The 27,048-nt window shown below is 37.0% G+C and overlaps 2 protein-coding genes and 1 non-coding gene across 3 annotated transcripts; 1 reads left to right on the plus strand and 2 right to left on the minus strand.

Annotated features, from left to right (window-relative positions):
* Window positions 1-2,265: 2,265 nt before the first annotated feature.
* Window positions 2,266-3,940, minus strand: LOC141718541 (uncharacterized). The gene is made up of 3 exons (XM_074520922.1): window positions 3,748-3,940; window positions 2,448-3,393; window positions 2,266-2,314 (listed from the first exon to the last, which is right to left on the minus strand). Exons 1-3 carry the CDS (start codon window positions 3,938-3,940, stop codon window positions 2,266-2,268), a joined length of 1,188 nt encoding a protein of 395 aa, XP_074377023.1.
* Window positions 3,941-8,435: 4,495 nt separating this feature from the next.
* LOC141717975 (uncharacterized) lies at window positions 8,436-17,666 on the plus strand. The gene is made up of 14 exons (XM_074520291.1): window positions 8,436-8,927; window positions 9,653-9,727; window positions 9,825-9,932; window positions 10,720-10,752; window positions 10,837-10,926; window positions 11,321-11,446; window positions 12,308-12,451; window positions 12,673-13,074; window positions 13,455-13,589; window positions 13,829-14,050; window positions 14,183-14,458; window positions 15,154-15,291; window positions 15,402-15,701; window positions 17,042-17,666. Exons 1-14 carry the CDS (start codon window positions 8,742-8,744, stop codon window positions 17,258-17,260), a joined length of 2,454 nt encoding a protein of 817 aa, XP_074376392.1. The 5' UTR covers window positions 8,436-8,741; the 3' UTR covers window positions 17,261-17,666.
* An 8,822-nt stretch (window positions 17,667-26,488) lies between these two features.
* LOC141722277 (small nucleolar RNA R71) lies at window positions 26,489-26,595 on the minus strand. The gene has a single exon (XR_012575296.1). It is a non-coding gene; the product is annotated as a small nucleolar RNA R71 (small nucleolar RNA).
* Window positions 26,596-27,048: the final 453 nt, after the last annotated feature.

Genomic DNA, 27,048 nt, shown 5'->3' on the forward strand with positions numbered 1-27,048 from the left:
CAAGGTCCTAACAAGTCCTCTTTCTCCCAGAAGGAAGCTCTGCACAAGAGGGCTACTCCTCGCTCCCTCCAAGGTATAGCTCTTGTCTCCCCCTTCTCCATTAACCGTTGTTCGAACAGCTTGAAGAGTATGTTAGACGAGAGGGTGGACGAGTACCCTAGTATTGTCCATTTCGATGCGTTTTATCACAGAAGTATGCTCTGTGAGAAGGATGTCGAGGAGATTAAGTCGATTTACTTCTGGCCCGACTGCTTAAAGGTTCGTAAAGCTAAGCCAAGTGAGAGGGCTTGTAACCTTTGCCACCAAAGGCTATTTGTATTCATGGCGTCCCTTAAGTCCGGGCTACGGTTTCCTCTGCACCCATTCACTCTGAGGCTTCTAGCTAAACTCAAGATTCATCCATGCCAGGTTTACCCTAACGGGTGGTCTTTCATCATTCTATTCATAGTGAGATGTCATGACCTAGGCATCCCCTTGAGTGTGACGATGTTCCGTAGTATCTTCATGATGAAGGCTTCTCCTTTGAATTGGCCCGGTTGGGTTGTGATACAACACAGAGCCTACGTTCCTCATATGTTGAGCACCAGTTCTCTTAACGACTCAAACCACAAGTGGAACAAGAAGTTTGTGGTCGTTGAGTGGAAGGATGGAGATAGCGGGGCGTACTTCAGACGTGACTTTAGCAGCCCAGTTGATAATTCTCACTTCATTCTCAACCTTTCGGATGCCGAGCTTCTGGCCCGAGATCTCCTCATTGATGATGACGGGAGAACCCCTTATTGGGAGTTCATGACAGAAGTCAAGCTTGTTGAAGCTTGCCTTAGCTGCCTCTCTACAGAGGGTATTTATCTTTGTTTCCCCTTACTTTGTGCAAGTTTATTCTTATATCTGTTTTCTTTCTATCTTATTTCAGCTGCTGAGGCTCTCGATGCCAAAACCCAAGCGAGCGATGCTGTTACGGGCAGGATGGCCTGAGATGCAGCTAAGAAGGCCAACCATATTCCTAAGATTCTTGCCTTCCTTAAGGCGTCGGGATCTGGTTAGAAGATGACTAAAGACTTTGACGGGAGCGCCGTGACCCCTTTTGAGCCAGGATGGGGTATCTCCTCCAATGACTCCGTTCTTGGCAACCCGGGCCTTGCCCTTGAGTGGTCTAATAACTTCATTACTCCTCCTGACCTCTTATTTGTCTCTTCTGGTGAGAAGCTTCTCGAGGCCGAGATGCTAGGGGCTCAGGCCCTGTATCAGGTATACCTCTCCTTGTGTAAATTTTTATTTAAGTTCTCCTTTTCTTAGAACTAGGAAAATGTTATAGGAATCACTCCTTGGGGGCTCGGCCCTTCTTACTTAAACTTTTTATAACTAAACTTATGTTTTCCTTGTCAGGCCAATGCCTATTTTGCGGCGTCTTCCAACCAGACTGTCAAGATGAGAGGTGACTATGCTGCACTGCAAACTTCCATGAACAAAATGACTATCTCCACGGGGGAGTGGGAGTCCAAGGATCATGAATTAGAGGGCAAACTCACTATTATGGAGAGGAAATATGCTAGTTCAGAGGAGAAGAGGAAGAAGGAGTGGAAAGACCTCGAGGGAGCTTATCACCGATCTTCTAGGTTCACCAAAATAATGGACGAGCATGATAATGAGATGTGCCCTGTTAACCTGGCCATATGTTGGAATAAGAGAATCAAAGACGCTCAGGGCGTATGGCCGGATGTGGTTGATCCAAGCCTTTTATCTTTCCCCTGGAAGCTACCTGTTATGGATCCATCCGGACAAGCTTCCGGATCTATGCCCTTGACTCCTTGCATGAGGTCTCAATCAAGTTCCAATCACAAGGGTTCCGGTTCCGGTTCTAAGGGTAAGGCCCCCTCGGGTAGCCCTTAATCTAGGGCTGCCCTTCGCGGGAAGATTAGGGAGCCGATTCCAGGGAGCAGTGGTTCTTCTTCTGAGAAAGGCTCGGATGGTGAGGGGGAGGATTCTTCTGATGAGCAAATGATGTGGCCTTGCATGGCTTTGAATGCCATATGTGGCTTTGATTTTTAGAACTTATTTATTCGAACATTATTGGTCTGTAAACTATTGGTCCTTCGGGACTTTAACTTATGATCCTTCAGGATCTTAATCTATGCACTTTGTTAAATTTCATTTCATGTTTGTCTTTTATTTTCGGGACCATGTGTGAGATCGAGAGCGAGCCTCATGCCTTCTTCATTGGTCTCTGGATCGTAGGCTTCGATCCTAGGGGATACATGTGTGATTTCAAGGGGCACCACTTCCTCGGCTCCGTAAGCGAGCATGAATGGGGTAGCTTCAATTGTCACTTTACAGGTGGTACGATATGCCCATAGTATAGGCAGAAACTCATCCACCCAAGTGTTTCTCGAGCGTTCAACCCTCTTCTTAAGTCCATCAAGATGATTCTGTTAGCAACTTCCGCTTGCCCATTTTCCTGAGGATGTGCAACCGAGGTGAAGCGAAGTTCTATGTTGTTATCATCGCAGTACTCTCTGAATTTTGCATTATCAAATTGTTTCCCATTATCCGTGACAAGGATGCGTTGGATTCCATATCGGCATATCACATTCTCCCAGAAGAATTGGGCAATTTTCTTAGTGGTTATCTTGGCTAGTGCCTTAGCCTCAATCCATTTTGTAAAGTAGTCTATGGCTACCACAATGAACTTCCTCTGTCCTGATGCTACAGGAAATGGTCCAAGTATGGCCATTCCCCACATTGCAAAATGGATGGGTGTGCTGATCGATGTAAGTCTCTCTAGGGGTTGTCGTACTATTGGAACGTGCCTCTGATATCTGTCACATTTCTTTACATAAGCCTTTGCATCGGCTAGCATAACTGGCCAGTAGAATCCCAACTGAGCTATCTTGTGAGTGAGGGCCCTGCCCCCCAAGTGTTGTCCACAAATCCCTTCATGGGCTTCTTTAAGTGCCTCCTCCACTTCAAGAGGTCTTAAGCATTTCAAGTACAAAATAACAAATGACCTTTTGTAAAGAAGGCCTTCAATCAATAAGTATCTTAATGCTCTAACCGATAGCTTGCGTGCCTCCTGGGCGTCATCGGGGAGCCACCCAGTTTCTAAGTGGGTCTTTATTGGGTCTATCCAACAGCTTGCCACACCAACTAGTGTTATCAGATTTATGACTCTCAGGTACTTGGCCATAGTATCGTCCTTAGCCTCAAAATCTCCATTAATTTGGGAAACTACAAGTCTTGAGTCTCCACAGACCTTCAGGTTTTTGGACCTTACGGCTCTAGCCAAGCCTAAGCCAGCTATTAATGCTTCATATTCAGCTTCGTTGTTCGTAGTTGGGAAATCCAACTTCAAAACATACTCAATCATAAACCCCTCTGGGCTTTTCAATACTAGGCCTGCACCACTAGATTATTTTTTTGACGCTCCGTCAAAATGGAGAACCCAATACTCTTTCAAGGTCGTTTCTTCATCCTTTTCCTTCTCTCCTCCTTTTGGGGTTATTATCTCTCGCCCCCCGACTTCTTGGTCGTTAATGGTGCATTCGACCACGAAGTCTGCTAAGTCCTGATCCTTGATGGCCATTCGAGGCTTGTACTTGATATCAAATTCTCCTAGCTCAGTTGCCCATTTGATGAGCCTCCCACTGGCCTTCGGGCTATGAAGAATGTTCCTCAAGGGTTAGTCCGTCAGGACTTCGATCTTGTGAGTCTGAAAGTATGGTCTCAACATCCTCGAGGCTGTGATGAGACCAAGCGCAGACTTCTCTATGGTGGAGTAATTCAACTCTGCTCCATGGAGCACCTTGCTTACGTAGTACACATGCTTCTGGAGCTTTTGTTCTTCCTTCACGAGGACTGCACTCACGGCTTGTTCAGATACCGCGAAGTACAAATAAAGAGTGTCCTCCGAACTTGGTTTGGCCAATAACGAGGCTTCGGCCATGTACTTCTTTAGCTTTTTAAAGGCCTCTTGGCTCTCAGTTTTCCATTCAAAGTCCTTCACATTCTTAAGGGTTTTGAAAAAGGGCAGGCATTTGTCTCCAGACTTGGAGATGAACCTCCCTAGAGCTGCGATTCTTCCTGTCAGCTTTTGAATGTCCTTGATGGAGAGCGTGGTGGATCCATGTCTAACATGGCTTTGATCTTTCCAGGGTTGGCCTCTATTCCCCCCTTAGAGACCATGCGACCCAAAAAATTTCCATACCCAATGCCAAAAGCACATTTGGCTGGGTTTAACATCATCTCGTGGTGCCTCAGCACTTCAAATGGCTCTCTGAGCTGGCTAATATGATCGACCTTGCTTAGGATTTTGACTAACATGTCATCTACATAGACCTCCATGGTCTTCCCAATTAGATGGTCAAATATCTTGTTTACCAGTCTTTGGTAAGTAGCTCCTGCATTCTTAAGTCCAAAAGCCATAACAAGATAACAAAATACACCAAAGTCAGATATGAAGGATACCTTGGGGGTGTCATCCTTATGCATTCTAATCTGATTGTAACCACTGAAGTCATCCATAAAGCTTAGCATCTCATGTCCAGCAATGACATCGATCAGAGTATCAATCCTTGGTAGGGGGTAACAATCCTTCGGACAAGCATCATTCAAATCAGTGAAGTCAATGCACATCCTCCACTTCCCATTGGCCTTCTTAACCATTACGGGGTTGCCCAACTATTCAGGGAATTGTACTTCCTCAATAAATCCAGCTTATAAAAGCTTCTCAACCTTCTTTTTAATGACTTCCAGCCTATCAGGGGCATAAGTTCTCTTCTTTTGCTTTATAGCCTTCTTAGTTGGATCAATGTTCAACCTATGAGTTATAGGGTTTGGGTCAATCCCAGGCATATCAGCTGCTGTCCAAGCAAATACATCACTATTTCCTTGGAGGAAAATTGTCATTCGGCCCTTCAAGGGCTTGTCCAGAGATGCCCCAATATACGTGACCTTCTCCGGGTCTAAAGGATCTAAAGGAATTTGGACCAAGTCCTCGGCTGGCTTCCCTCGCAGTTCGTCATTCTCTCGGAAATCCATGTCTTCTATGGGGAGAGCCTGTCCCCCGGTTCCATCGGGCCTAAGTGCTGCAACATTGCAACTGCGGGCCATTTTATGATCTCCTTTCGCTTCTCCAACACCATTTCTAGTTGGGAAATTCTGTACCATGTGTTAGGTTGAGGGAACATCCTTAAAAGCATGGATCCCCGTTCTACCCATGATAGCATTATAAGTAGAGGTTGCCTTAACAACCTGAAAGTTTAACATCTGAGTGGCCTCCCTGGGCTCTTCCCCGATAGTTACGGGAAGTTGTATTGCTCCTTCGACTTTACATTCCACATGATTAAACCCGTAGATGGGTGCGTTAGAGGGAGTTAGTTGAGAATCATTGTAGCCCATCCTTATGAATGTGTTATGGAACAAAATGTCCATGGAAGCTCCATTGTCCATTAGGACCCTCATAATAGGACAATTTCCAATTATCAGAGTGATAACCAGAGGATCATCCTGAGGAAATTTCAAACCTTCAAGGCCTGGATCACCAAATTCAAGTGTCATCTCTGACTTAGAACGCTTGGATGGCTCTCCAACTATGCTCATTACTTCTCTTGCATAAGCTTTTCGGGAGTTCCTTGTAGTACCAGCTGCTGTAGGTTCTCCTGAGATCATATTGATTACTAGCCCTGGGGGCTGTGGGTTATGATCTCTATCGTTACCCCTTCGATCGTCATCTTTTCGATCATTGTCTCTTTTTTGGGCTCCAGCCTCTTCACCCTTGGTGAAACGTCCGAATTTTCCTTAGGGACTCATTCGCTCCTTGGACTATGCCCATGAGAGAGACTGAACTCTTCTCGTGCACTCTGCCATTTATGAACTGTTTGATAAAAGCTTGACTCAAGTCCTTAAAGGATCCAATAGAGTTTGGGGGCTGACGGCGGCACCACCTTTGAGCCATGCCCGATAGGATTTGAGGGAAGGCCCGACACTTAATAGCGCCGTTCACGGGCTGTAGCAACAGGGCATTAGAGAATGTCCTAACATGATTAGCAGGGTCTCCAGTACCATTGTATGCTTTGATGATGGGCATCTTGAACTTCCTTGTGATGTGGGCATTCATTATCTCATCAGTGAATGGTGGGTTTGGATCATCGGGATCTCCTAGGGGCATAAGATCACTTGGATCAACCCTTGGGGAAACTGGCCTTATTGGTATTGGACCATCCAGGTCTATGACTGGAGGAGGATTTCTCCGCCTCGGAGTGAGTGCGGGTCTTGGGGCCAGATGTGTCTCCAGGTCACGCTTCAGCCTTTGGATCTCAGCTTCATGGGCCCGGATCCTCTCTTGAATATTTTGGGGATTTGTCCCTTGAGTGCTCTCGGAGCGTTGTTCAGTATCAGCCATCGGCTCTTTGCCAGCACGCCTCCTTCTTGGAGCAACATAATCATCCGATGATTCAGAGTCTCTTTCAGTATAAGGTCCAGAGAATTCTTGATCCTTCGGAATATGAGCCAAGCCACGTATGTATTGGGGCGTCCGCCCTCGTGCTTCACTCCTATTAGAGTGTCCACTCCCTCCAACTTCGGGGTATAGAGGCATCCCGTAAGGGGGGTTAATAGTCACAATCGTCGAGTACTCATACCCAATGGGTTGAGAGTTTACAGGTTCATGTAGCTACTGAAATTGGGGATTCGTCCCTTGAGGAGCCAGGGGATTCGTCCCTTGAGGAGCCAGGGGATTCGTCCCTTGTGGATGAGCCTCGGTTGCCCTTACCAGGGTTCCTCCTTGGGTGGAGGCATAAGTTGAGTTTGGTGATACTTTCACCGCTGATGCGATTGTTCGCAGTGGAACATGAGTGTCTGTTCCACTATTTTTTCTGCTCCGTGTATTCACTATGGTTGTTGTAGTTTTCCCACAATGGTGCCAAATGTTGTGGAACAAAAACCTGAGTGCGTTAGTATTTAATGCTAGGGTTGGTGAGTTTCGAGCTTTAATGGTTGCTCTTGCGTTCAGGACTATCAATCCTTGCAAGATGTCTACGTATCTCTATATTGTAGATAATCAAGCCAAAAACGTAGTTCTAGGTTGAGGGGAAGAGCCCTTTATATAGAGGTGAGTCTAGGGTTAGACTTCTGTTGGGAGACTTGGTGGACAAGTCTCCAACTTAGATGGTGATTATGAGTCCTATTGAGGACGGAGCTCCAGAACCTTCTGTGTAGGACTTCGAGTCCGTTTAGAACACACGTCTCTACTCTTCCAGCCGTATTGGGCCTAGTCCGTGAACATCTTGTGTTCGTGGACCTTGACGACCTCAGCTAGTGGGCCTTGTCTATATGGGCTGTCTTGAGTCTGCTATGAGTTCAGACCAAACAGGTCTATACCGGACTTTTAGACAAGAAGTCCAAGTGTAATTAATGCGATATTTAATATGTCTTTAGGATGTATTTTCTATCCATATCAATATCTAACGATCCTGATTATTTAATTAAAAAGATCCGACGGTCGTGGAATGGAATAACTAAAATGGAGGTTGAAATAAATTATATATCTCATTCCGATTATTATAGTTTATCATAATTTCCTTAAGAAAAAAATAAGTTTACATGTCTTAACTGTTAGTATATGTTCTCTGGAATTTATTGATGACTGATGAGCGAGAATCAAACTTAAAAATTGGGACGATAGAATATCTTTAATCATTTGAGCTATTTTTAAGAATAATTTTAAAATGAAAATAAATAAAAGTTTCAGAAACTCAAACCCAAATCACTCGAAACCTGAATCAAATGAGGGATCGAAAACGAGGTAGAGGTAGTTTGGTTCAGAAAATTTGGGTATCACATATGGGTTTCGTTTATTTTAAAACCTCGTGTATGGTTATGATTTTTATTGGCCGACACCCATATCTGAAACCCACTGGGAATCAGATTTTGATACGTAACCGGAAGGGTGAGAATGAAGAAGGGGTATGAGGTATCAAATTTATTTTTATTATTCATCTTTATTTCTATGATTAAATACAATTTCTGCACACATATTTTAAATTTGAAAAATTATTTAATTTTAAATAGAGTCATAATAATATTTATTTAATGCCAATATGTAAGATTTAATTTATTAAGAATATTAAATAATTATTTAATTGGTTAAATTATATTCTTTTAATAAAATATTTTTTTATTAAATTTTTATTTTTAAATGTGTAAAAACTTATTTTCAATATACAATATATACCTATACAGAATATTAGAATCAAAATAAGATCTGAATTATATTTAAAATAAAATAGATTCATCCTATTTGTAGACCAATTCCTATACCGGCCTAACTAGATTCCTAATTTGAAACCATGTCGATTTCTAAATCAAACAACATCAGGGGAGTAAGCAGTGTGTATCTTTATGTATTCCTGGCAGAATATCTCCTAGAAATTCGTTGGGCTACAAAATGTAAAAACCAGGACTAAAAGTGACCCATCATGTTTCAGACAAACTAATATACGAACTGAAATTAAAGTACTCTGCTGACTTATATTGACTTCTCATCTCTCTCTCCCCAGTCATTGTGACAATTCCCTCGGCTCATTTCCTGGCTTTGCCTTCCACAAACACTGTTACTTAAGATCATTCTCTTCTCTCAAGTAAAGAATCATTTGTACCCTTCCACTTTACACAACATCTAGTTTCTGCGGTTTATTGAAGTTTAAAATTCTTGATCATTTTCAACAAAGTTGGGTTTTGTTTTAAGAATGGTGAGAAGGAACAAATATTATGATTTGAATGATGCAATAGCTTTCTTTAACAATTTCTTGGTTACAAACCCTTTGCTTCCCTTTGTGATTCCTTTGGTTTTAGTGGTTTGGACAATTGAGAAATGGGTTTTTTCTTTGTCAAATTGGGTTCCTCTTGCTATGGCTGTTTGGGCTACTTTTCAGGTTCTATTCTTTCCCTTTTGGTTATTGTATAAGTTATTGAATTTTTACTAAAAAAAATGAGTCTTTTTGTTTTGTTTTTAGAGTTTGTTGCTACAATCATTTTGATGTACATATTGTGTGTTAATAGAGTTATTTAATTTTAAGGAGGGTGCTGGTTCGAGCTTTGCATTGTAATTGCCTGGTTTCTATTTTGTGTAGTTCGATAAGCTGCAAGTTTCAAGTGTGCATTTATATAAGTTTATTGTTGAAGTGCATCATTTACCTGGATAATAACACCATATCCCTGTATAGAACTTTATTTCTGGGCTAGCATTCCTCTTTGACTTCATTCAGGCATTTCAAGTACGTCTGATTGATTTAGATGAGCAGTATTTTCTTTCTTTCTTTCTTTACGGATTAAGAAGGTAGCTGCTTAAAAGTGAGACCTCCAAGATTACATGACCTCTGATAGCATGTTAACTCGTTGTCTCTCCTAAAGAGTTCAGGCGTTAGATATTAAAAGTATGGTTTAGCTGGATCACCCATCTTTAACATAATACATGTTCTGTTGAATTAATCAATTTTGTATTTTTCTGCAGTTTTTATGTATCCTATTTTGCTATGTCTCTTGTTTAGAATTAAATTATATGAAAGAACAGGAAAAAAATGTAATCTCTACACATAAGCATGCACAAATTTTCATGAATTTGGCACAAAATAAATATGAGATGTGAAATTGCATGCAGTACAAGAGTTATCAACAGCGTATTGTTGTGGAAGACTTGAATAAGAAATGGAAGCAAGTCATGCTGCAAACATCAGTAGGTCTTCCGCTTGTTATAATTCCATTTCTCTTACTGAATTTTGTTTGTAATGTTAATTCAACATTGTTGAAGCATCTTTGCAATGTTTGTTCAGGCTGAGACTCCTTTAGAGCACTGTGAGTGGCTTAGCAAGCTATTAATAGAAGTTTGGCCCAAATTTATCAGCCCCAAGCTTTCTCTTAGGTTCACATCTATTGTGGAGGTAAATCATTCTCTTCTCCCTGCTAGTTGTCACATCTATTGCGGCTCTTTTGAGCCAAATGCACTTTATTACCTATACTTTGGATAATTGGACTGTGCATGTCTTTACTATTTTTGGTGTGTCAATTAGCACCCTTTCCATTAATTTTGACCGTTTCCGTTTATAAGTCTCAGAGGTATTATGGGAAATTTAAAATATTTAAATATGATCAGACCTTTATTTAAGCAATTTGACCCTCTAAACGATATTTTATGGAAAATTTATAAAGAATGAAAATTGTAGAGAACGAAAAGGTCTTTTAGAAACAAGGCTTTCAAAAGTGAAACTGGTGACACCTGCAAGGCTTTTCACATATTTATTTAACAAATAAACGGTTTTAGTAAGAACAGAGCATGCTTAGCAGCCAAAACCTGGTTGGACATTTCCACTTGGATAAACGTTGACGAGAAGTTCCTTAATTTCCATTTAACCTGAACACATTTTTAAAGAACCAATTGGATTAGGATATCTACTACATCTATGTTTTTGAGCAGGATTAAAAAATGCTGGTTAATATTTCTTCTGTAAATCTACAATAAAGGGGAAGTACGCTTACAATTGATGTAACTATTACAACTAATTTGGAATCCTTTTCCTTGAGTTACACAAAGCTGTATTCTGGTTATCTTTAAGTATACAAAACTGTTTTTTTGAAAATTTTCTGAAAAGTAGAGTTTAGAGTACATTGTGCCATTTTTAGAAACAATATTTTTTGCTCAAGATATAATACTCAATTTTTTTCCTGCAGAGGCGCTTAAAGGACCGGAAATCCAGGCTAATTGTAAGCTAACATACTGATGAAGCAATGATTCCTTAGTGCATTCTGAATTCTAAGTTTAACAATGATTATTTCTGCTACTTCTAGGAAACAATAGAATTGCAAGAATTCTCACTTGGATCAACAGCTCCTCTCTTGGGGCTTCATGGGACTAGGTGGTCTACTTTAGGTGATCGGGTATGTCTATATTAGTTTCATTAGCATACTCTACAATTTGTTTTTCCCATTTGGGATGCTATACAGGATAAGATCTGAGTATTCTAGTTACTGTGGATATTGACTTTAAAGGCCCTTTTTGCTACTTGCAAACTAATCAATACAAATTGAATAAATAATTGGTTTTTGGCTTTCCAAAGCCTCAAGTATATGAAAGGCCAAATAGCCCAAGTTGGCTTGATATAATTTTTATAAAAATAAACATATCTTATTCAGGCACCCAAAGTTCAAGTTGTAATTAGTGTTAGGATAGTAGAAGTCATCCTAAAGATGGCTAAGAGGTCAAACATGACATAATGCTTTATTCTAAAAAATTAGTACACAACACTCACCAACACCTTAAAAAACATTTCAGAAAATCATGCATATGGGCTTTGACTGGGACACTAACGATGTGAGTATCAAGTTGCTTGCTAAGTTAGCAAAGCCATTACTGGGAACTGCTCGGATTGTCGTAAACAGCCTCCACATGAAGGGTGATGTAAGTACAATTGCAATACTCTACTGAACTGCCGTGGTAAAATGTGGCTGCTGCTAATATTTCTTTCTATGAAGTAGATGTATGCTGTCTGTGGATCACTAAGTCTACTTTCTTTGAGTACCATATACGTTTGTAATGCTCTTCTCACTATATCTTTTTTCTAGTATGGTAATTATTGATAATGTGAATTGGATTTAATAATTAATAACCTGCAAATGACAACCTACAGTACTGAAAACTGCACTATATAAATGGAAAATTAATTCGCAACTAAATTAATTAGTTTCTGTTATTGTTAGCAATCGGTGTTGTAAAGGATCTCCATATTACTTGATTTACTTCAAGTTTGAGTCACATATGTCGTGGAGAGTATATATTAATTATCTCTCTCGTTTGTACCATATTGTGGCTTTTAAGTTCTAATAAGGCAACTACTAAAACATGCTGTTCTGAAAATGCTTTCAAATGCTGGATAGCCCCCAAAATATAATTAATTCACCAGGCACCATGACAAGGCAATGTTAATACCAATACAGCCATATGACTAATCTGTGAAGATCTAAACTCCAACCAAAGACCCAACGAGTTATGATAAGATTCATAATGAAATTGTGACCTGCCACCTTGCTTGTATACTGGTGGTACTTGCAAAGAAAATTTTGTAGTTATATCTTGAATCGAGAAGATATTAAATCGTGCAAATAGAAGGAAAATAATTAGATCCAAATCGTTTAGATAGTCTTTTAGTAAGTCTAAAAATGTTGGCCATACTTACGTTTCTTTTTATATTTTATGAAATTAATGAAAGATATCGAGTATGTTAAATTCTTACTTCAATTATTTATCAATTTTTATATTCAGCTATTCCTGATGCCAGTTCTGGAAGGAAAGGCACTATTGTACTCTTTTGTGTCGACTCCCGAGGTAAGAATAAATGTCGCATTTGGAAGTGGTGGAAACCAATCATTACCTGCAACAGAATTGCCGGTGGTTTCATCTTGGCTGGTACGTCTAATGTATCATGCTTTAATATCAATCACATTATATTTATTATTAGTCTTCGAATTGAGTCCTTGCTCTTCCTAAAAAGACATTATAGTTCTAAAGAAAACTACAGAATTCTATGTTTGTTACTAATGCTAATTGTAAGAAAACTTGGTGAAAAATCTTACTACTAATTCTAGGTATATCTTACAAGTGCAAGTACCTCTTGTTTTTCTGCACAGGTTAAAGTTATTAATGACAGCTTAGCTAAGACAATGGTCGAACCTCGGCGGCGATGTTACTCTATGCCAGCTGTAGACCTATACAAGAGGGCTGTTGGAGGCACAGTGTATGTGACTGTAATATCAGCCAGCAAACTTTCAAAGGATAACTGTGCCAGAAGTCAACAGTGCCATAATAATGGATTTGTGGAAGAGAATCATTGTACTTTGATGCAGACATTTGTAGAGGTCGAACTCGAAGAGTTGACCAGGAGAACAGGCGTAAAATCTGGGACAGGCCCTAAATGGGATTCAACACATAATATGGTTCTACACGATGATACAGGGATTGTCAAATTCCATCTTTATGAATGTACTTCAGGCAATGTAAATTACGTCTATCTAACAAGCTGTGAAATCAAGGTATTGGTGCAAATTAGAAGAATTTTGGATTACCAGCCCAATTTCATAATAGTTAATTTGCAAATATTTGTGCAACTGATAATAAAATCTCAGGAAGGAGGGGGGAGGGTGTTAGTCATGCTTATATTTGGATCATGTAATGTACTGGTAAATTATTCCACACTTTGCACAACAAGCTATAAAATGAGATGTGCCAAAAATTCTTGACTTTTACTACCCGAGAACCTTGTCCTGGTGTAATGTGCATTTTTTTGTCAGCTCCTTATTAACATGCACAACTAGATGTGCATATAAACAAACAAAATGATAAGGCTTCTTTTTGATGATAAAGTATTGTCGATATTTAAGAGCATATGTATTCTTTTGTCTGGTTATCACAGATAAAATATGTCGCCGATGATTCAACCATGTTCTGGGCAGTTGGAGCAGACTCCAGTATCATAGTCAAACATGCTGAGTTCTGTGGCAAAGAAATTGAAATGGTGGTTCCATTTGAGGTGGAAAATTCAGGAGAGGTACAATCTACTCTCCATGCAGTTTTTCAGATAAGCAGTTAAACTGATCTATACAAGAATATAACTAATAATATGATATATACAGAGTTGTATCATAACCTGACATCCTGCCATAAAATCAGTAATAAAATATTTTTTTGATAATAAAAACTGTACTTGCTATACAAACACATGTTTTATAGATTCATATATATATTTTTTTCTTACCACGTAAATTTGCTAACAAATTTGTATTGCAGTTGAAAGTGAAACTTGTACTAAAAGAATGGCAGTTTTCTGACGGTTCACATAGTATAAATAATTTCCATTTCAACTCTCGAGCATCATCACTCTATGGCTCTTCAAATTTGCTGACAAGAACTGGAAGGAAAATATACGTGACTGTTGTTGAAGGTAAGGACTTAATGGTAAAAGACAGATTCGGGAAGTGTGATCCATACGTGAAACTTCAATACGGGAAGGTATGTCTTTTTTTCCCCTTGGTAATTAGTACTGTATTTTCCTTTTAATATTAGAATTACATAGAATGGAGCATTAAAAGTTTAGTTAATTGGATAACTCAGCAATTATGATGATGTAAATCTTCATTTCAGACTTTTAAAAGAACCAAAATTGTTCAACGTACTTCAGATCCTACGTGGAATCAGAAGTTTGATTTTGATGAGATAGGAGAGGGTGAATACCTTAAGATACGGTGCTATAGTGAAGATACCTTTTCAGATGATAACATTGGCAGTGCACGAGTAAACTTGGAAGGACTCATTGAAGGGTCAATCAAGGATGTGTGGATACCCCTTGAAAAAGTTAAATCTGGAGAACTCCGGTTTCTAATAGAAGCAGTAAAAATGGATGATAATGAAGGATCCAGGGTATGCATTCATTTCTTTTCCCAATCTATTAATGTTGTGGTTGGTTGGGACTTGGGATGAATGAAAGTGGACAGAATGAAATGAAATTTGAACTTTAATATGTATGATTATTCACTTTTTATATTCTTTCCTCCATTCCATTTCTAATACCCTAAACTAAAGTTTAAACACCCCATTTTGAGAAGGAATGCTCCATTCCTTACTTTACTTATTTTCTTCCATTTCTATGATAACAAATTTGCACTCACACATTTTTTCTCAGATCATCCCTCCAACTTCTATTATTCCTCATTAATTTGATTCATTCCATTCTATTCCATTCTCCCCAACCAAACACAACGTTTGTCATTTGTATAGGCTTCTTCCTGATTATTAATATTCAATTTAAAGCACTATACAATATTTAGTTTCAATTTGGAGAGTTCATCATTTCGTGTAAATAATGCTCCTACAAACAATTGCATTTGGTTAAATACCCAAATCTGGTAATTTTGCAATATGTAGAGATTTTACACGCTGATCAGAATTCAGGTTTATCTTGATGTTTCAGAGTGAAGATATGTTGGTTTAGGTCAGTATTAATAATATGTTTAGTAATGATTTCCCGACTTTAAAATGATAAGGCTTTCTATTTGGTATTATTGCATGCCTAAAGTTGGTTATGTTGTCAAGTACCATTTCTTGCTCATTTTCAGGGTTCAAATGGAGCTGCGGGCAGTGGCTTGGTTGAAATTTCTCTTATTGAAGGACGAGACCTGGTGGCTGCAGATATTAGGGGGACAAGCGATCCATATGTTAGGTTACAATATGGAAACGTAACGAGAAAGACCAAGGTGAAAATTAAGAAACACAGTAGCATTTAGCCTTTTCCCCCATGATTTTCAATGATAAGCTAGTAAAATATTGCACTGTGTGACTTGCTCGGCAATGCGTCTCCTTGCAGGTTTTGTATAAAACTCTTAACCCAAAGTGGAACCAGACCTTTGAATTTTCCAACAATGGAAGCACTTTAGAGTTGCATGTGAAGGACCACAATCCCGTGCTACCTGCATCAAACATAGGTGATTGTGTTGTCGAATACCAGGGGTTGCCCGCAAACGAGATGTTCGACAAGTGGATACCACTGCAGGGAGTCAAAAAGGGGGAAATCCATATTCAAATCACTAGAAAAGTTCCTGAAATACAGAAAGTATCAAGTTTGGACCCAGAATCAGCTACTAAGGCAAAGAAGATATCTAACCAGGTAACAACATGTAGCAGCATGTACTTTTCGATTATTTAATGCAGTTGAGGAATTTCAAAAGAATTTGATATTTTACATTTGCAAAGTATCATTAGGCTAATTAATAAAAATGAATTAAATAGCTCATAACTAACCTATAAGTTTAACCAGAATAGAAACACATATAAAGCATAGCTTGAGCCCTGCTTGATTAGTATCAAGTCAAATTCTAGTAATTTATGAGCCGGGCTAGAATAGCTCATGAATTCAGTTTGACTCGTTCACAACCCTGTTGTAAGTTTGTAACCTAACTATAGTAAAAATTACTTAATAACATAGACAGGAGAACAAATCTATGTGTCATATGTAAACAAGTTTGGTGTGTTATAAATTTTCGAATTGCTAAAATTTGAAAATACTTGTCGCTGCTAAAAGACGAGTTCTATATGTGTTTATAAGATTTAAGGGTTAAATATCAAAATGGTCACTCAACTGAAGTCCATATCAGTTTAATTATCAAACTTAACTAGTTATCATCTGAATCACGAAAGTCATAATAAATATCAAACTAGTTATCATTTGAATCACTAAAGTCATAATAAATATCAAACAGATACCTCAAAATATGTGCTCGAGAATTAAAAATTATTTTTATGCAGTTCTATACATTTTTCTTGAATCCTATTACAACCAAATGAAAAGTTACGAATTTCTAGTATTTTAGTTGATATAGTGAGATTTTTAAAAATTAATCTACTAATTAATTTCTATTTAAATGAAAAGAATAACTACAAAATTAAATATAAATAGTAGATAATTTTTTTAAAATCTCACTATATTATTAAAATACTATAATTCATACATTTCATTTGATTGTAGTAGGATTTAAGAAAAGTGTATAAAACTCCATAAAAATAATTTTTTGTTATTCAGCACATATTTAGAGGTATCTATTTGATATTTATTTTGACTTTAATGATTGAAATGATAACTAGTTAAGTTCAATGATTAAATTGATATATGGCTTTCAGTTTAGTGACCACTTTGATTTTTAACCCCAAGATTTAATAAAGAGACTTCTATGTCTCTGCTTTAATGGTCGATTTTTAACCCCAAGATTTAATAAAGAGACTTCTATGTCTCTGCTTTAATGGTCATCGTAATTTAGAACACACTCTCAGCTAATTTACTGATGGAGCAATCTCACACCAAGCGTCAACTTAGTCTCAAGCCAAGCGTGATTAGCTCTACATGTCAATACCTTATACTCAGTTGAATATGTGTTATGCACCTAAGTTTGAATCATGTACCTAGCAAATCACATTTAATTACTCCTTAAGATCTTAATGATTTCTCTTCAGATGAAGCAAATGATGCTCAAGTTTCAATCTTTACTCGATGATGAAAATGTTGAAGAGCTCCATACACTGCTTAGTGAGCTGGAAAGCCTCCATGATACAGAAGAAGAGTACATGGTCCAGCTTGAAACTCAACAGAAACTTTTACTCAACAAGATAAACGAGCTTGGTCAGGAAGTCATAAACTCGTCACCTTCCCTAAACAGATCTTCCGATGATTGAACCCAAATCTTAATTACCATATATTTCCATCTTTTTTGCATTAGAACTTGATTGTGCAGGAAATTATTACAGCTGCCACTCAAACAACTGCAATATAGGAAGCGAGTATTGTATGGTACAGAAGACCACGTCTGCAACTTTCTCGTGCATAATGTACGTGAGTTGATAATTCTTGGCCACAAGGGAATTATAGGCACAATTCTCATTATATCTTGTTGGCTGCATTTGTCTGGTAATGTCAAATACTGTAATATTGTTGAATGTCAATAGTTATGTAAATTTCCTAATGTCTGTCATGATTCAGCTAGCATTATCGGTATCTTTTGTACCGAGATACGCATTCTTTACTTCCCATACATCTTGCACATGGTTTAAATGTATAGATGTCTATCAGTTTCTTATTCCACATAGAGCTGCAGCCTCCATTAGTTTTTGAACTATATAATTGGAAGTGGAATTTCGAAGTATTGTGGGGATCGAGCCTTTTCGGTAGGCCATTAGAACAAAAATGGATAATAAACTGCCAATGGTGTTCATTTATCAATACGTATGTATGTATACTTCAAAAGGTTTAAATATCAAAATGTTTATCAATTTAATCATCAAATTAAACAGGATATCATTTAAATCACTAAAATCATAATAAATATCAAATATATATCTCAAAATATGTACTCGAGAATTAAAATTTATTTTATGGAGTTCTAAATATTTTTCTTAAATCTTATTATAACCAAATTAAAAGCTATGAATTCAAAATATTTTAGATGGTTTTGTGAGATTTTTAAAAATTTATCTACCAATTATTTTTATTTAAATAAAAAATTTGACTACAAAATTAAAAATAAATAGGAGATAAATTTTTAAAAATCTTACTATATTATATAAAATATTAGAATTAATAAATTTTCGTTTGGTTTTATAGTAGCCGAGGGGCTTTCACCGATTTTTCTTCGGCCTAGTTTTTCTTCGGTATAAAGCCCTAACTCTTATTTTTTTCTTTCGTTTTCGTTGATTTTCATTCAATAAAATCTAATTTTTTGGTGTTTGTTTCTGAAGTGTGTGTCTTGTCTCTCCTGCTCTTGATGGTGTGTTTTGTTACGTGTTTGTTTAGTTATTGAGTATATTCGGTATTGGATCATTTTAAAATAATTATACTGATATTTTAGGAGATCTGTAAAGCCATTATCGAATTAGGGAGGTTGACGATTACTGCAAGAGCTTATCTTTCACAAACTAATAGTGTTAATCTTTTAGGGATTTATACTTCCGGTATGCATGTTTATAGGTGGTGTCCGGCATGTAGATAACTGGGTATCTCTGGCATGTAAAAAGATGACGTGTTGCTGCTTTAACCTCAATTTATGCGATTCAGGTTTCTAAACAATGGGCTCGCAATGGTTTAGATCGCTTATAATGTCTTTAATTTCGTTTTTAGTTTCAAGAATTCTTAATTCTCTGTGTTAAATAAACAATCAGGAAACAAATCAGTTACTCCCTCCGTCTCACTAGATTCTTTATACTGGGGGCGGGAAATTGACACGCATTTTAAGACTCCTGTAAAACATGGCTCCCTAAATAATTTTAACTATTTTTTTCTTTTAAATAAAAATATAATATATAAACTTTTATACAGAATAAGAGAAAAAAATATTAAAAAAAATCTAGTGGAACAGAATGAGTAATTATTTTTAGTATGTTCCAACTTGATTATATCGGCAGTTGGGGGTTTGTCGTGTTACAATGATTTAATAAAAATTGTTTATTTATTTGGGAAAAAACAATTTTCTATATTGTGCAAATTAGTGTAAATTAGCTTTATACCCGTGCGATGCAGAAATCATTTATAAATATTTTTTTACATGAAAATGTTTATTTAATTTAATTTTTAAAATCTAAATTTCAAAATAATTATATTTTATATTTTTGAGGTCACTATTTTTTTCTAAAGTAATTTATAAAATTTAGACTAACAAATTTTTAAATATCTCACCTTTTTGTTAATTAAATTTCTTTTAATTATTAAATAGACACAGTATATTCAAATATGTCCGGTGCTACATAAATTTTATTTCACTTTTTTCTTTTTCATTATTCCATCTTTGTCCAAGCAAATGATATATCCTTTGTTTTCTAATTCTGCAGGTTGTTTTATGGCACCCGCCGTCTCTAGTCAGTGCATACACGTAATGTTTAATTGCTTTAAAATTACTAATTTATCCAAATTATTAAATTACTACTTTTACTCGACAACGAAATTATGTAAACTCTCTTATGCCAATTACATATATATGATATAGTAAATACAAAAAGCGAGTAAAAATGGATAAACTAATGCGATTGATCAATATTTAATAAATAGAATAAGTATAATGGAGAAAAAGAGTGAATATGGTTAATTTTAAAATTACAAAATTTTATTTATTTTAAAAGTTTTGAAATGTAAAATTTATAAAAATTATCAAAAAATAAAGTATAAAGAAATAGACAGCACATGCCCCAACTGTATTATGGCTTGATTTGATTTTTGAGCTATAATTCAATTTGGAGCCCTCAACTTTCGTTCAAAAAACAAATATCTAACAAAAGTTTGATAAAAATAAATCGCATCCTTTAACATCGATTTGAATATTCATTATACAACCTTATAGGGTATAAAAATAATCCTAATTGCAGAATTAATATCAGATTAATTAGACATGATTTGGTCAAAGGGAAAACCCCAATTAATGAGGCCCAAAACCCTAATTATTTATTATTTTCGTAATTAATAAAGGGGCTAATTAAACAACCCAACGAAATTGTTCAAATAAGTGACTACTTCTACAAGAAGTAGCCTACAAGAAACCTAAATTCAGAAGGAAACTAATTCCTACTTTCTAGGATTCCAAAGTCCAATCAAAGAAGGAGACTTGTCCACCAAGTCCTCAATTCTACCCTAATTTCTAGACTCTCGACGTATATATAAAGGGTCTTACCCCTTCAACTTCAGGAGGACGTTTTTCTGGACAAGAGCTCCACACGTCACAAAGCCGTGAAGGCATCCTACAAGCCACAAGGCCATTACCTGGAACAACGTTGTAGACTTAGTCCTTGAAGGACATTAACGTCATTACGTCCTTGATGAGCTCTCGCTGCCATAGCCCCGAGGGCAAGCATCACCAAGAACTACGTTTTGACTTGATCCTTGGCATATGCCAAGGTACGTAGGCATCTTGTAAGGGCAGATTCAAGCCACGAAATACAAGCGCAGCCATTAAAGCTCGAAGCTTATCAAACCCTAACATTGAATACACACAATAAATAAATACATGTTTTTTATCCATAACATTTGGCGCCGTCTGTGGGAAAACGACGACAACCATGAAAGCACAAAGAAGTACCGAGATACCACCTGCTGAGATGCGCAACGTCGCATCCAATGTTGAGATTCCACCGCAGCCAAACCTCAATATCTGAGGGACTAATCTCTCAGGAACGAAGATCCCCATTACCCAACCATTGATTAAAAAAATAACGATCTCCAACCTCAAGGGATGCATAATTAAGAAAAAAGTCTCAAACTATAGATGATGTTCTTGTTAGGATTTATACTGAAATATTCGTTTGAAGTATATACTTTAATAATAATTATTTGAGAATCTTGAATGCATATTTTCACATTGTATGTAGAATATATATTGTAGATAATCTAGTATCAAATGGGATAGCAGAAGATTAGATTATCAAACTCCTTATATAATATAATAAAGGTTCACAGTCTAAGTGGTATTAGACAAACCACTAGAACGGCTGAAGTATTATTTAGAAATAGTTTATCTTGACTATTGAATAATACTTGTATACTTTGTGTATATTGAATGGGATCAAAATAGTAGAATAATTATTTCTTTTATTCTGACAATAAAGAAGAACTAAGATTCTACGATATTATTATTTCTTAGGTTCTTAATCTGGATGTAGTAATTGACACTTGTATTTAATGCACATGCCTTGATTCATACATTAAGCAATTTGTTTTAAATTACGAATTTATGTAATGGGAAACGACATTATATGCAGAGTGAGATATTAACTATAAAAGGAAACTGTGTCCGAAAAATATATTCGGGTGATGATGTCCTCTTGAAAGCTCATAAAGATAATTATGCTTTAGTCCTGCAGGCAGATTTGTTTTTGCATAATTATAAGGTTGAGTGGATGATCAAGGATAAAAGATATTGATTAAATTAATTATCAGAAATTAATTTAATTAATGGACATGCGATATCTTAAATATGGGGAATTTATAAGCAATTAATATGGGAGCCGAATTAAATAATTAATTTACGGAATTAGGAAAGGTTGCAAATATTAATTCTTTAGTGGATTGAATTAATATTTAATGACATTGGGCTTGGCCCAGAATGTCATTGGAAGGCCTGACCTAATGGTCCATGATCCCTACTGTAGCCTATATATATTCTCATTCTCCTAAAGCTAGGGTTAACACACAAAAAACGAAATCACATCCTAGGGTTTGAGAGAGGCAACCGTTTTTCTCAAGGAGCCAGCTAGGGTTTTGGAATTTCGGAGCTTTGGGAGAGGTACACCATGGGAGATCGAAGCCCACACTTCGTCCAAGAAGAATCAGGGAATATAGTAGAAGACGTGGATTTGAATCGCTTGCGCCGTAGCAATTAAAGTTAATGTTCTATTCGTACTCTTTTAATTAATATCATAAAACGCAGGGCCAAGATTAGATAGATCCAATAATTGGTATCAAGAGCCTGTTTCTAGGTTCTGCATTTTATGATATGTTGTCCATGTCATGATTATATATGCATGTATATAGTGGTATGCTTGTATTGATTCTGTGATGCAGGTTATTATTCACTATTATGGCCATGTTTTAATTATGTGTTTGGATCCCACGTGGTTTAATCGTGGTTATTTTGTTTTGATTGGATTCCACGTTGTTTATCGTGGTTTTGTTGTAAATCACGATGGTTGATCGTGATAGTTTTGTTTTTCCCTATTCTGATCTTGTATCTTGTAAATTAATTTGTAATTGTTTTAGATTATGATCTGATGTAATAGAATAGGCTGGTTCATCTGTATTATTTTGCATCTAATTGTTTGATCAATGGAGCTGCAAGAAACAAAGATTTTTCGCTGCTACATTCTGTTTTCGGGGTGCTTCGCTGTTTTGGATGCAGATTTTGCATACGATGTCCGATTTGGGCGTACAATACTTTTTCGGAAACGGCATAACGAGACGATCAGAAATCAAAGGGTCGAAAGACCATCGACCCATTATTTCAAGGTGTTTTGAGGCTGTTTATGCCTCCAACCGTGCTCTCGAAGATTTCCAGAATTTTTCGAAGGATAAATTCTGGGGCCATAATAGTGGATGTGTTTTATTATGTTTTACATAATTTCTGCTTCTCTTGATTATTACTACTATCTGTTTCTTATCTGTGTTGTTATGCCATGTGATACTAACCCTTTGCATGCTAGAATGACATGGACATAGGGATGTTTTTATTAATGCTTTAATCATGATAGTATGCTATTATGTTATGTGTTCTTTGTGTTGTTATAATACATGTGGACTTCGAAGAAATAACATAGGATGATGCATCTAGATTAAAATCCTCAAAGTAAATACTAAGTAGGAGAGGGATTTAATATGAAATAAAATCCCATGGTCTCCATTATTGTTTGTATGTAATTTAACATAAAGACGAATATAAATTATATATACGTCACCCATCGTGGCATGTAATTTATGGTATCTAGAATGTTATATAAATTACTAGAACAAACTTTTTAAATTAATAAGTTTTAAAAACAAGGAATAAATACGAATTTTCTTTATTTCTGATATGGGGCGATTTTTTCAAAAACGGGTTCATCGAACTTGTAAGGCTATGTGTATTAAGCAAGACCGATGTGACTCCTCCACTACCTGGAAATCAAACCATTGATGAATATTGAATTGAAGTATTCTATCCATAGATTTCGAATAATTTAAGATTTGATGATGGTATACTGATAAGTGGCATTTTATACCACTTAGAACGTCTTAAAATGGCTTAAATTGGTGTCTTGAAATCAAGTATTTTGTGTATTTGATGCATTTTTCTAGTGTTTATGCGTTTCAGGGTATTAGTTGCATTTTGGGGGAGTAATCATCAAGAATAAGCCTTGGCATGTGTTCATCATTGAGAGAGGGAAGAAATGGGAAGATTACGGCGAAGGAACGGAGCAAACTCAGAAATTTTCCAGAAGGGTCCTGAGCGCCCGCTCAGCTATGCTGAGCGGCCGCGCAGGGTCGGGGAAAAAAATAATTTATTTTAGGACTTCTATTTCTGTTTGGCTTCCACTTCTATGTAATCTGAGTTTTATGGGACTATTATATAAGTAGATTTGGAGACGTTTTCACGAGAGAGGATCGTGGTATTACGCAAGGAGAGAAGGAGATAAGGAAGAAGACCGTTTAGTGCACAGCAACGGAGAGGAAGCATATTTTCTTGTGATTCTTGTTTCGTTGTAACGTTGGATGCTAGTTTTCTTACTTCGAACCTATTTACTCTTGTGACGTACTCTGATTTGATATAATTAGTTTAGTTATATTTTCTTGTGTTTGTTTATCATGATTTCATATGAACCCATGATGACGATAAGTGCTATTATGGGCTAATCGTGATCATGAGGTTGCAACGGATTTATTATGGAATTCTTTAGTTAATTGTTTAATACTTTAGTGTGTGATGATTGTATGATATCTAGTTTTGGTTGTGCGTATTCGTCTTATGTGCGTCGCGAACATATAAGATAGGGTGTTAATCTCTTGTGAAGCGACGGTGGATCTTGAGATTTAGAACTTGCCATGGTAGCATAGCTTCATGTACGTTGTGCATGATTAGTGGGTAACTCTAACAGTTTTATTTGCCCTATGTAATCAAAAGGAATAACTTGTGCTTAAATCGTTGCGTTGTCAATTTCTGTAGACATATAGGAACTCAACATAATTGATGACTATTCAACTTCTATCTTGATTGTGGATGTTGGTAGAATGGTATTAGTACAATGAAAGTTGGCTTTTATCAGTTTTGTGTTATTCGATTAATATCATCACTGTCACATGCTAAAGGTAATAACAATGACTATTGAAGGAAGTAGTAATGAAGTTGTGATCTCATGAGTGTTTTATTATTGATAATTTGAAGTGTTAATTAAGTGATTAATTAAGTAGTTAATTGTAGTTAATATTTAGTCAACAATTCTAAGTGTTAGTGTCTTAACATTGAGAAGTAATCATACATTGGTGAGTGAGTTTAATTAGACAATAAATTAGTCTGAGTCTCTGTGGGAACGAACTAGAAAGTATTCTATATTACTTGCGAACGCGTATACTTGCGTGAATATTAGAGCGCTCGCTCAGCTATGCTGAGTGGCCGCGCAGGGTCGGGGAAAAAAATAATTTATTTTAGGACTTCTATTTCTGTTTGGCTTCCACTTCTATGTAATCTGAGTTTTATGGGACTATTATATAAGTAGATTTGGAGACGTTTTCACGAGAGAGGATCGTGGTATTATGCAAGGAGAGAAGAAGATAAGGAAGAAGACCGTTTAGTGCACAGCAACGGAGAGGAAGCATATTTTCTTGTGATTCTTGTTTCGTTGTAACGTTGGATGCTAGTTTTCTTACTTTGAACCTATTTACTCTTGTGACGTACTCTGATTTAATATAATTAGTTTAGTTATATTTTCTTGTGTTTGTTTATCATGATTTCATATGAACCCATGATGACGATAAGTGCTATTATGGGCTAATCCTGATCATGGGGTTGCAACGGATTTATTATGGAATTCTTTAGTTAATTGTTTAATACTTTAGTGTATGATGATTGTATGATATCTAGTTTTGGTTGTGCGTATTCGTCTTATGTGCGTCGCGAACATATAAGATAGGGTGTTAATCTCTTGTGAAGCGACGGTGGATCTTGAGATTTAGAACTTGCCATGCTAGCATAGGTTCATGTACGTTGTGCATGATTAGTGGGTAACTCTAACAGTTTTATTTGCCCTATGTAATCAAAAGGAATAACTTGTGCTTAAATCATTGTGTTGTCAATTTCTGTAGACATATAGGAACTCAACATAATTGATGACTATTCAACTTCTATCTTGATTGTGGATGTTGGTAGAATGGTATTAGTACAATGAAAGTTGGCTTTTATCAGTTTTGTGTTATTCGATTAATATCATCACTGTCACATGCTAAAGGTAATAACAACGACTATTGAAGGAAGTAGTAATGAAGTTGTGATCTCATGAGTGTTTTATTATTGATAATTTGAAGTGTTAATTAAGTGATTAATTAAGTAGTTAATATTTAGTCAACAATTCTAAGTGTTAGTGTCTTAACATTGAGAAGTAATCATACATTGGTGAGTGAGTTTAATTAGACAATAAATTAGTCTGAGTCCCTGTGGGAACGAACTAGAAAGTATTCTATATTACTTGCGAACGCGTATACTTGCGTGAATATTAGCGTGTATTTTCGCCCTAACAAGTTTTTGGCGCCACTGCCGGGGACTCGGCGTATTTGTTTAGTTTATGTACTCACCATCATTGGTCATTAGGACTCAGTGATTAGGACGTAGTAGTTACTTATTGTTTCCGGTTGTGTTTCAGGTACTTTAGCAAGCGTTTATGCAAACTCGTTCTCGTACTCGCAAGAGGACTTTAGAAACAGCTGAGGAGACAGACGAAGTTCTTGATATTCCGGAGAAGTTAGATTTTGAAGATTCGGATTCAGGAACTGAGCGGAAAGAACCAGTAAACATGGGTGATCATATTGTTCAAGCTGATCCACCTCTTATGGATTTTTCTCGGCCAAAAATTGATGACATTCAGTCAAGCATTCTTCATCCGGCTATTCAAGCTAACACCTTTGAAATCAAGCCGGGCACTATTCAGATGGTGCAGAATTCTGTTTCTTTTGGAGGAGCGGCGACTGAAGACCCCAACATGCACATAAGGAATTTTGTCGAGATCTGCAGCACTTTTAAGTATAATGGCGTGACTGATGAGGCTATCAAGTTGAGGCTTTTCCCATTCTCACTGAGGGACAAGGCTAAAGACTGGTTACATTCTGAACCAGCTGGGTCCATCACTACGTGGCAAGATCTTGCGCAAAAGTTTCTGGTGAAGTTTTATCCGATGGCAAAGACTGCTGCTATGAGGAGTGCTCTTACTCAGTTTGCGCAGCAACCTACAGAATCTATGTGCGAGGCTTGGGAACGCTACAAGGAAATGTTGAGAAAATGTCCACATCATGGAATGCCTGATTGGATGGTGATCACTGGTTTCTATAATGGTTTGGGGGCCCAATCTCGGCCCATGCTCGATGCAGCAGCTGGAGGCGCCTTATGGGCTAAAAGCTATACTGAGGCGTATAATCTTATAGAGACTATGGCTGCAAATGAGCATCAAAACCCAACTCAGAGGATGACGTCAGGTAAGGTAGCAGGTATTCTGGAAGTTGATGCAGCCACCGCTATTGCAGCCCAGCTTCAAGCGCTATCAATGAAGGTTGATTCTTTGGCTACATATGGAGTTAATCAAATAGCTATGGTTTGTGAGCTTTGTGCAGGTTCTCATGCTACGGATCAATGTTCTCTTGTCAACGAATCTGTTCAGTATGTGAATAATTATCAGCGACAACAACAGCCTGTGCCAGCGACCTATCATCCTAATAACAGAAATCATCCAAATTTCAGCTGGGGGAATAATCA

Source organism: Apium graveolens, chromosome 4, assembly GCF_009905375.1.
Source record: "Apium graveolens cultivar Ventura chromosome 4, ASM990537v1, whole genome shotgun sequence".
NCBI classification, from domain to species: domain Eukaryota; kingdom Viridiplantae; phylum Streptophyta; class Magnoliopsida; order Apiales; family Apiaceae; genus Apium; species Apium graveolens.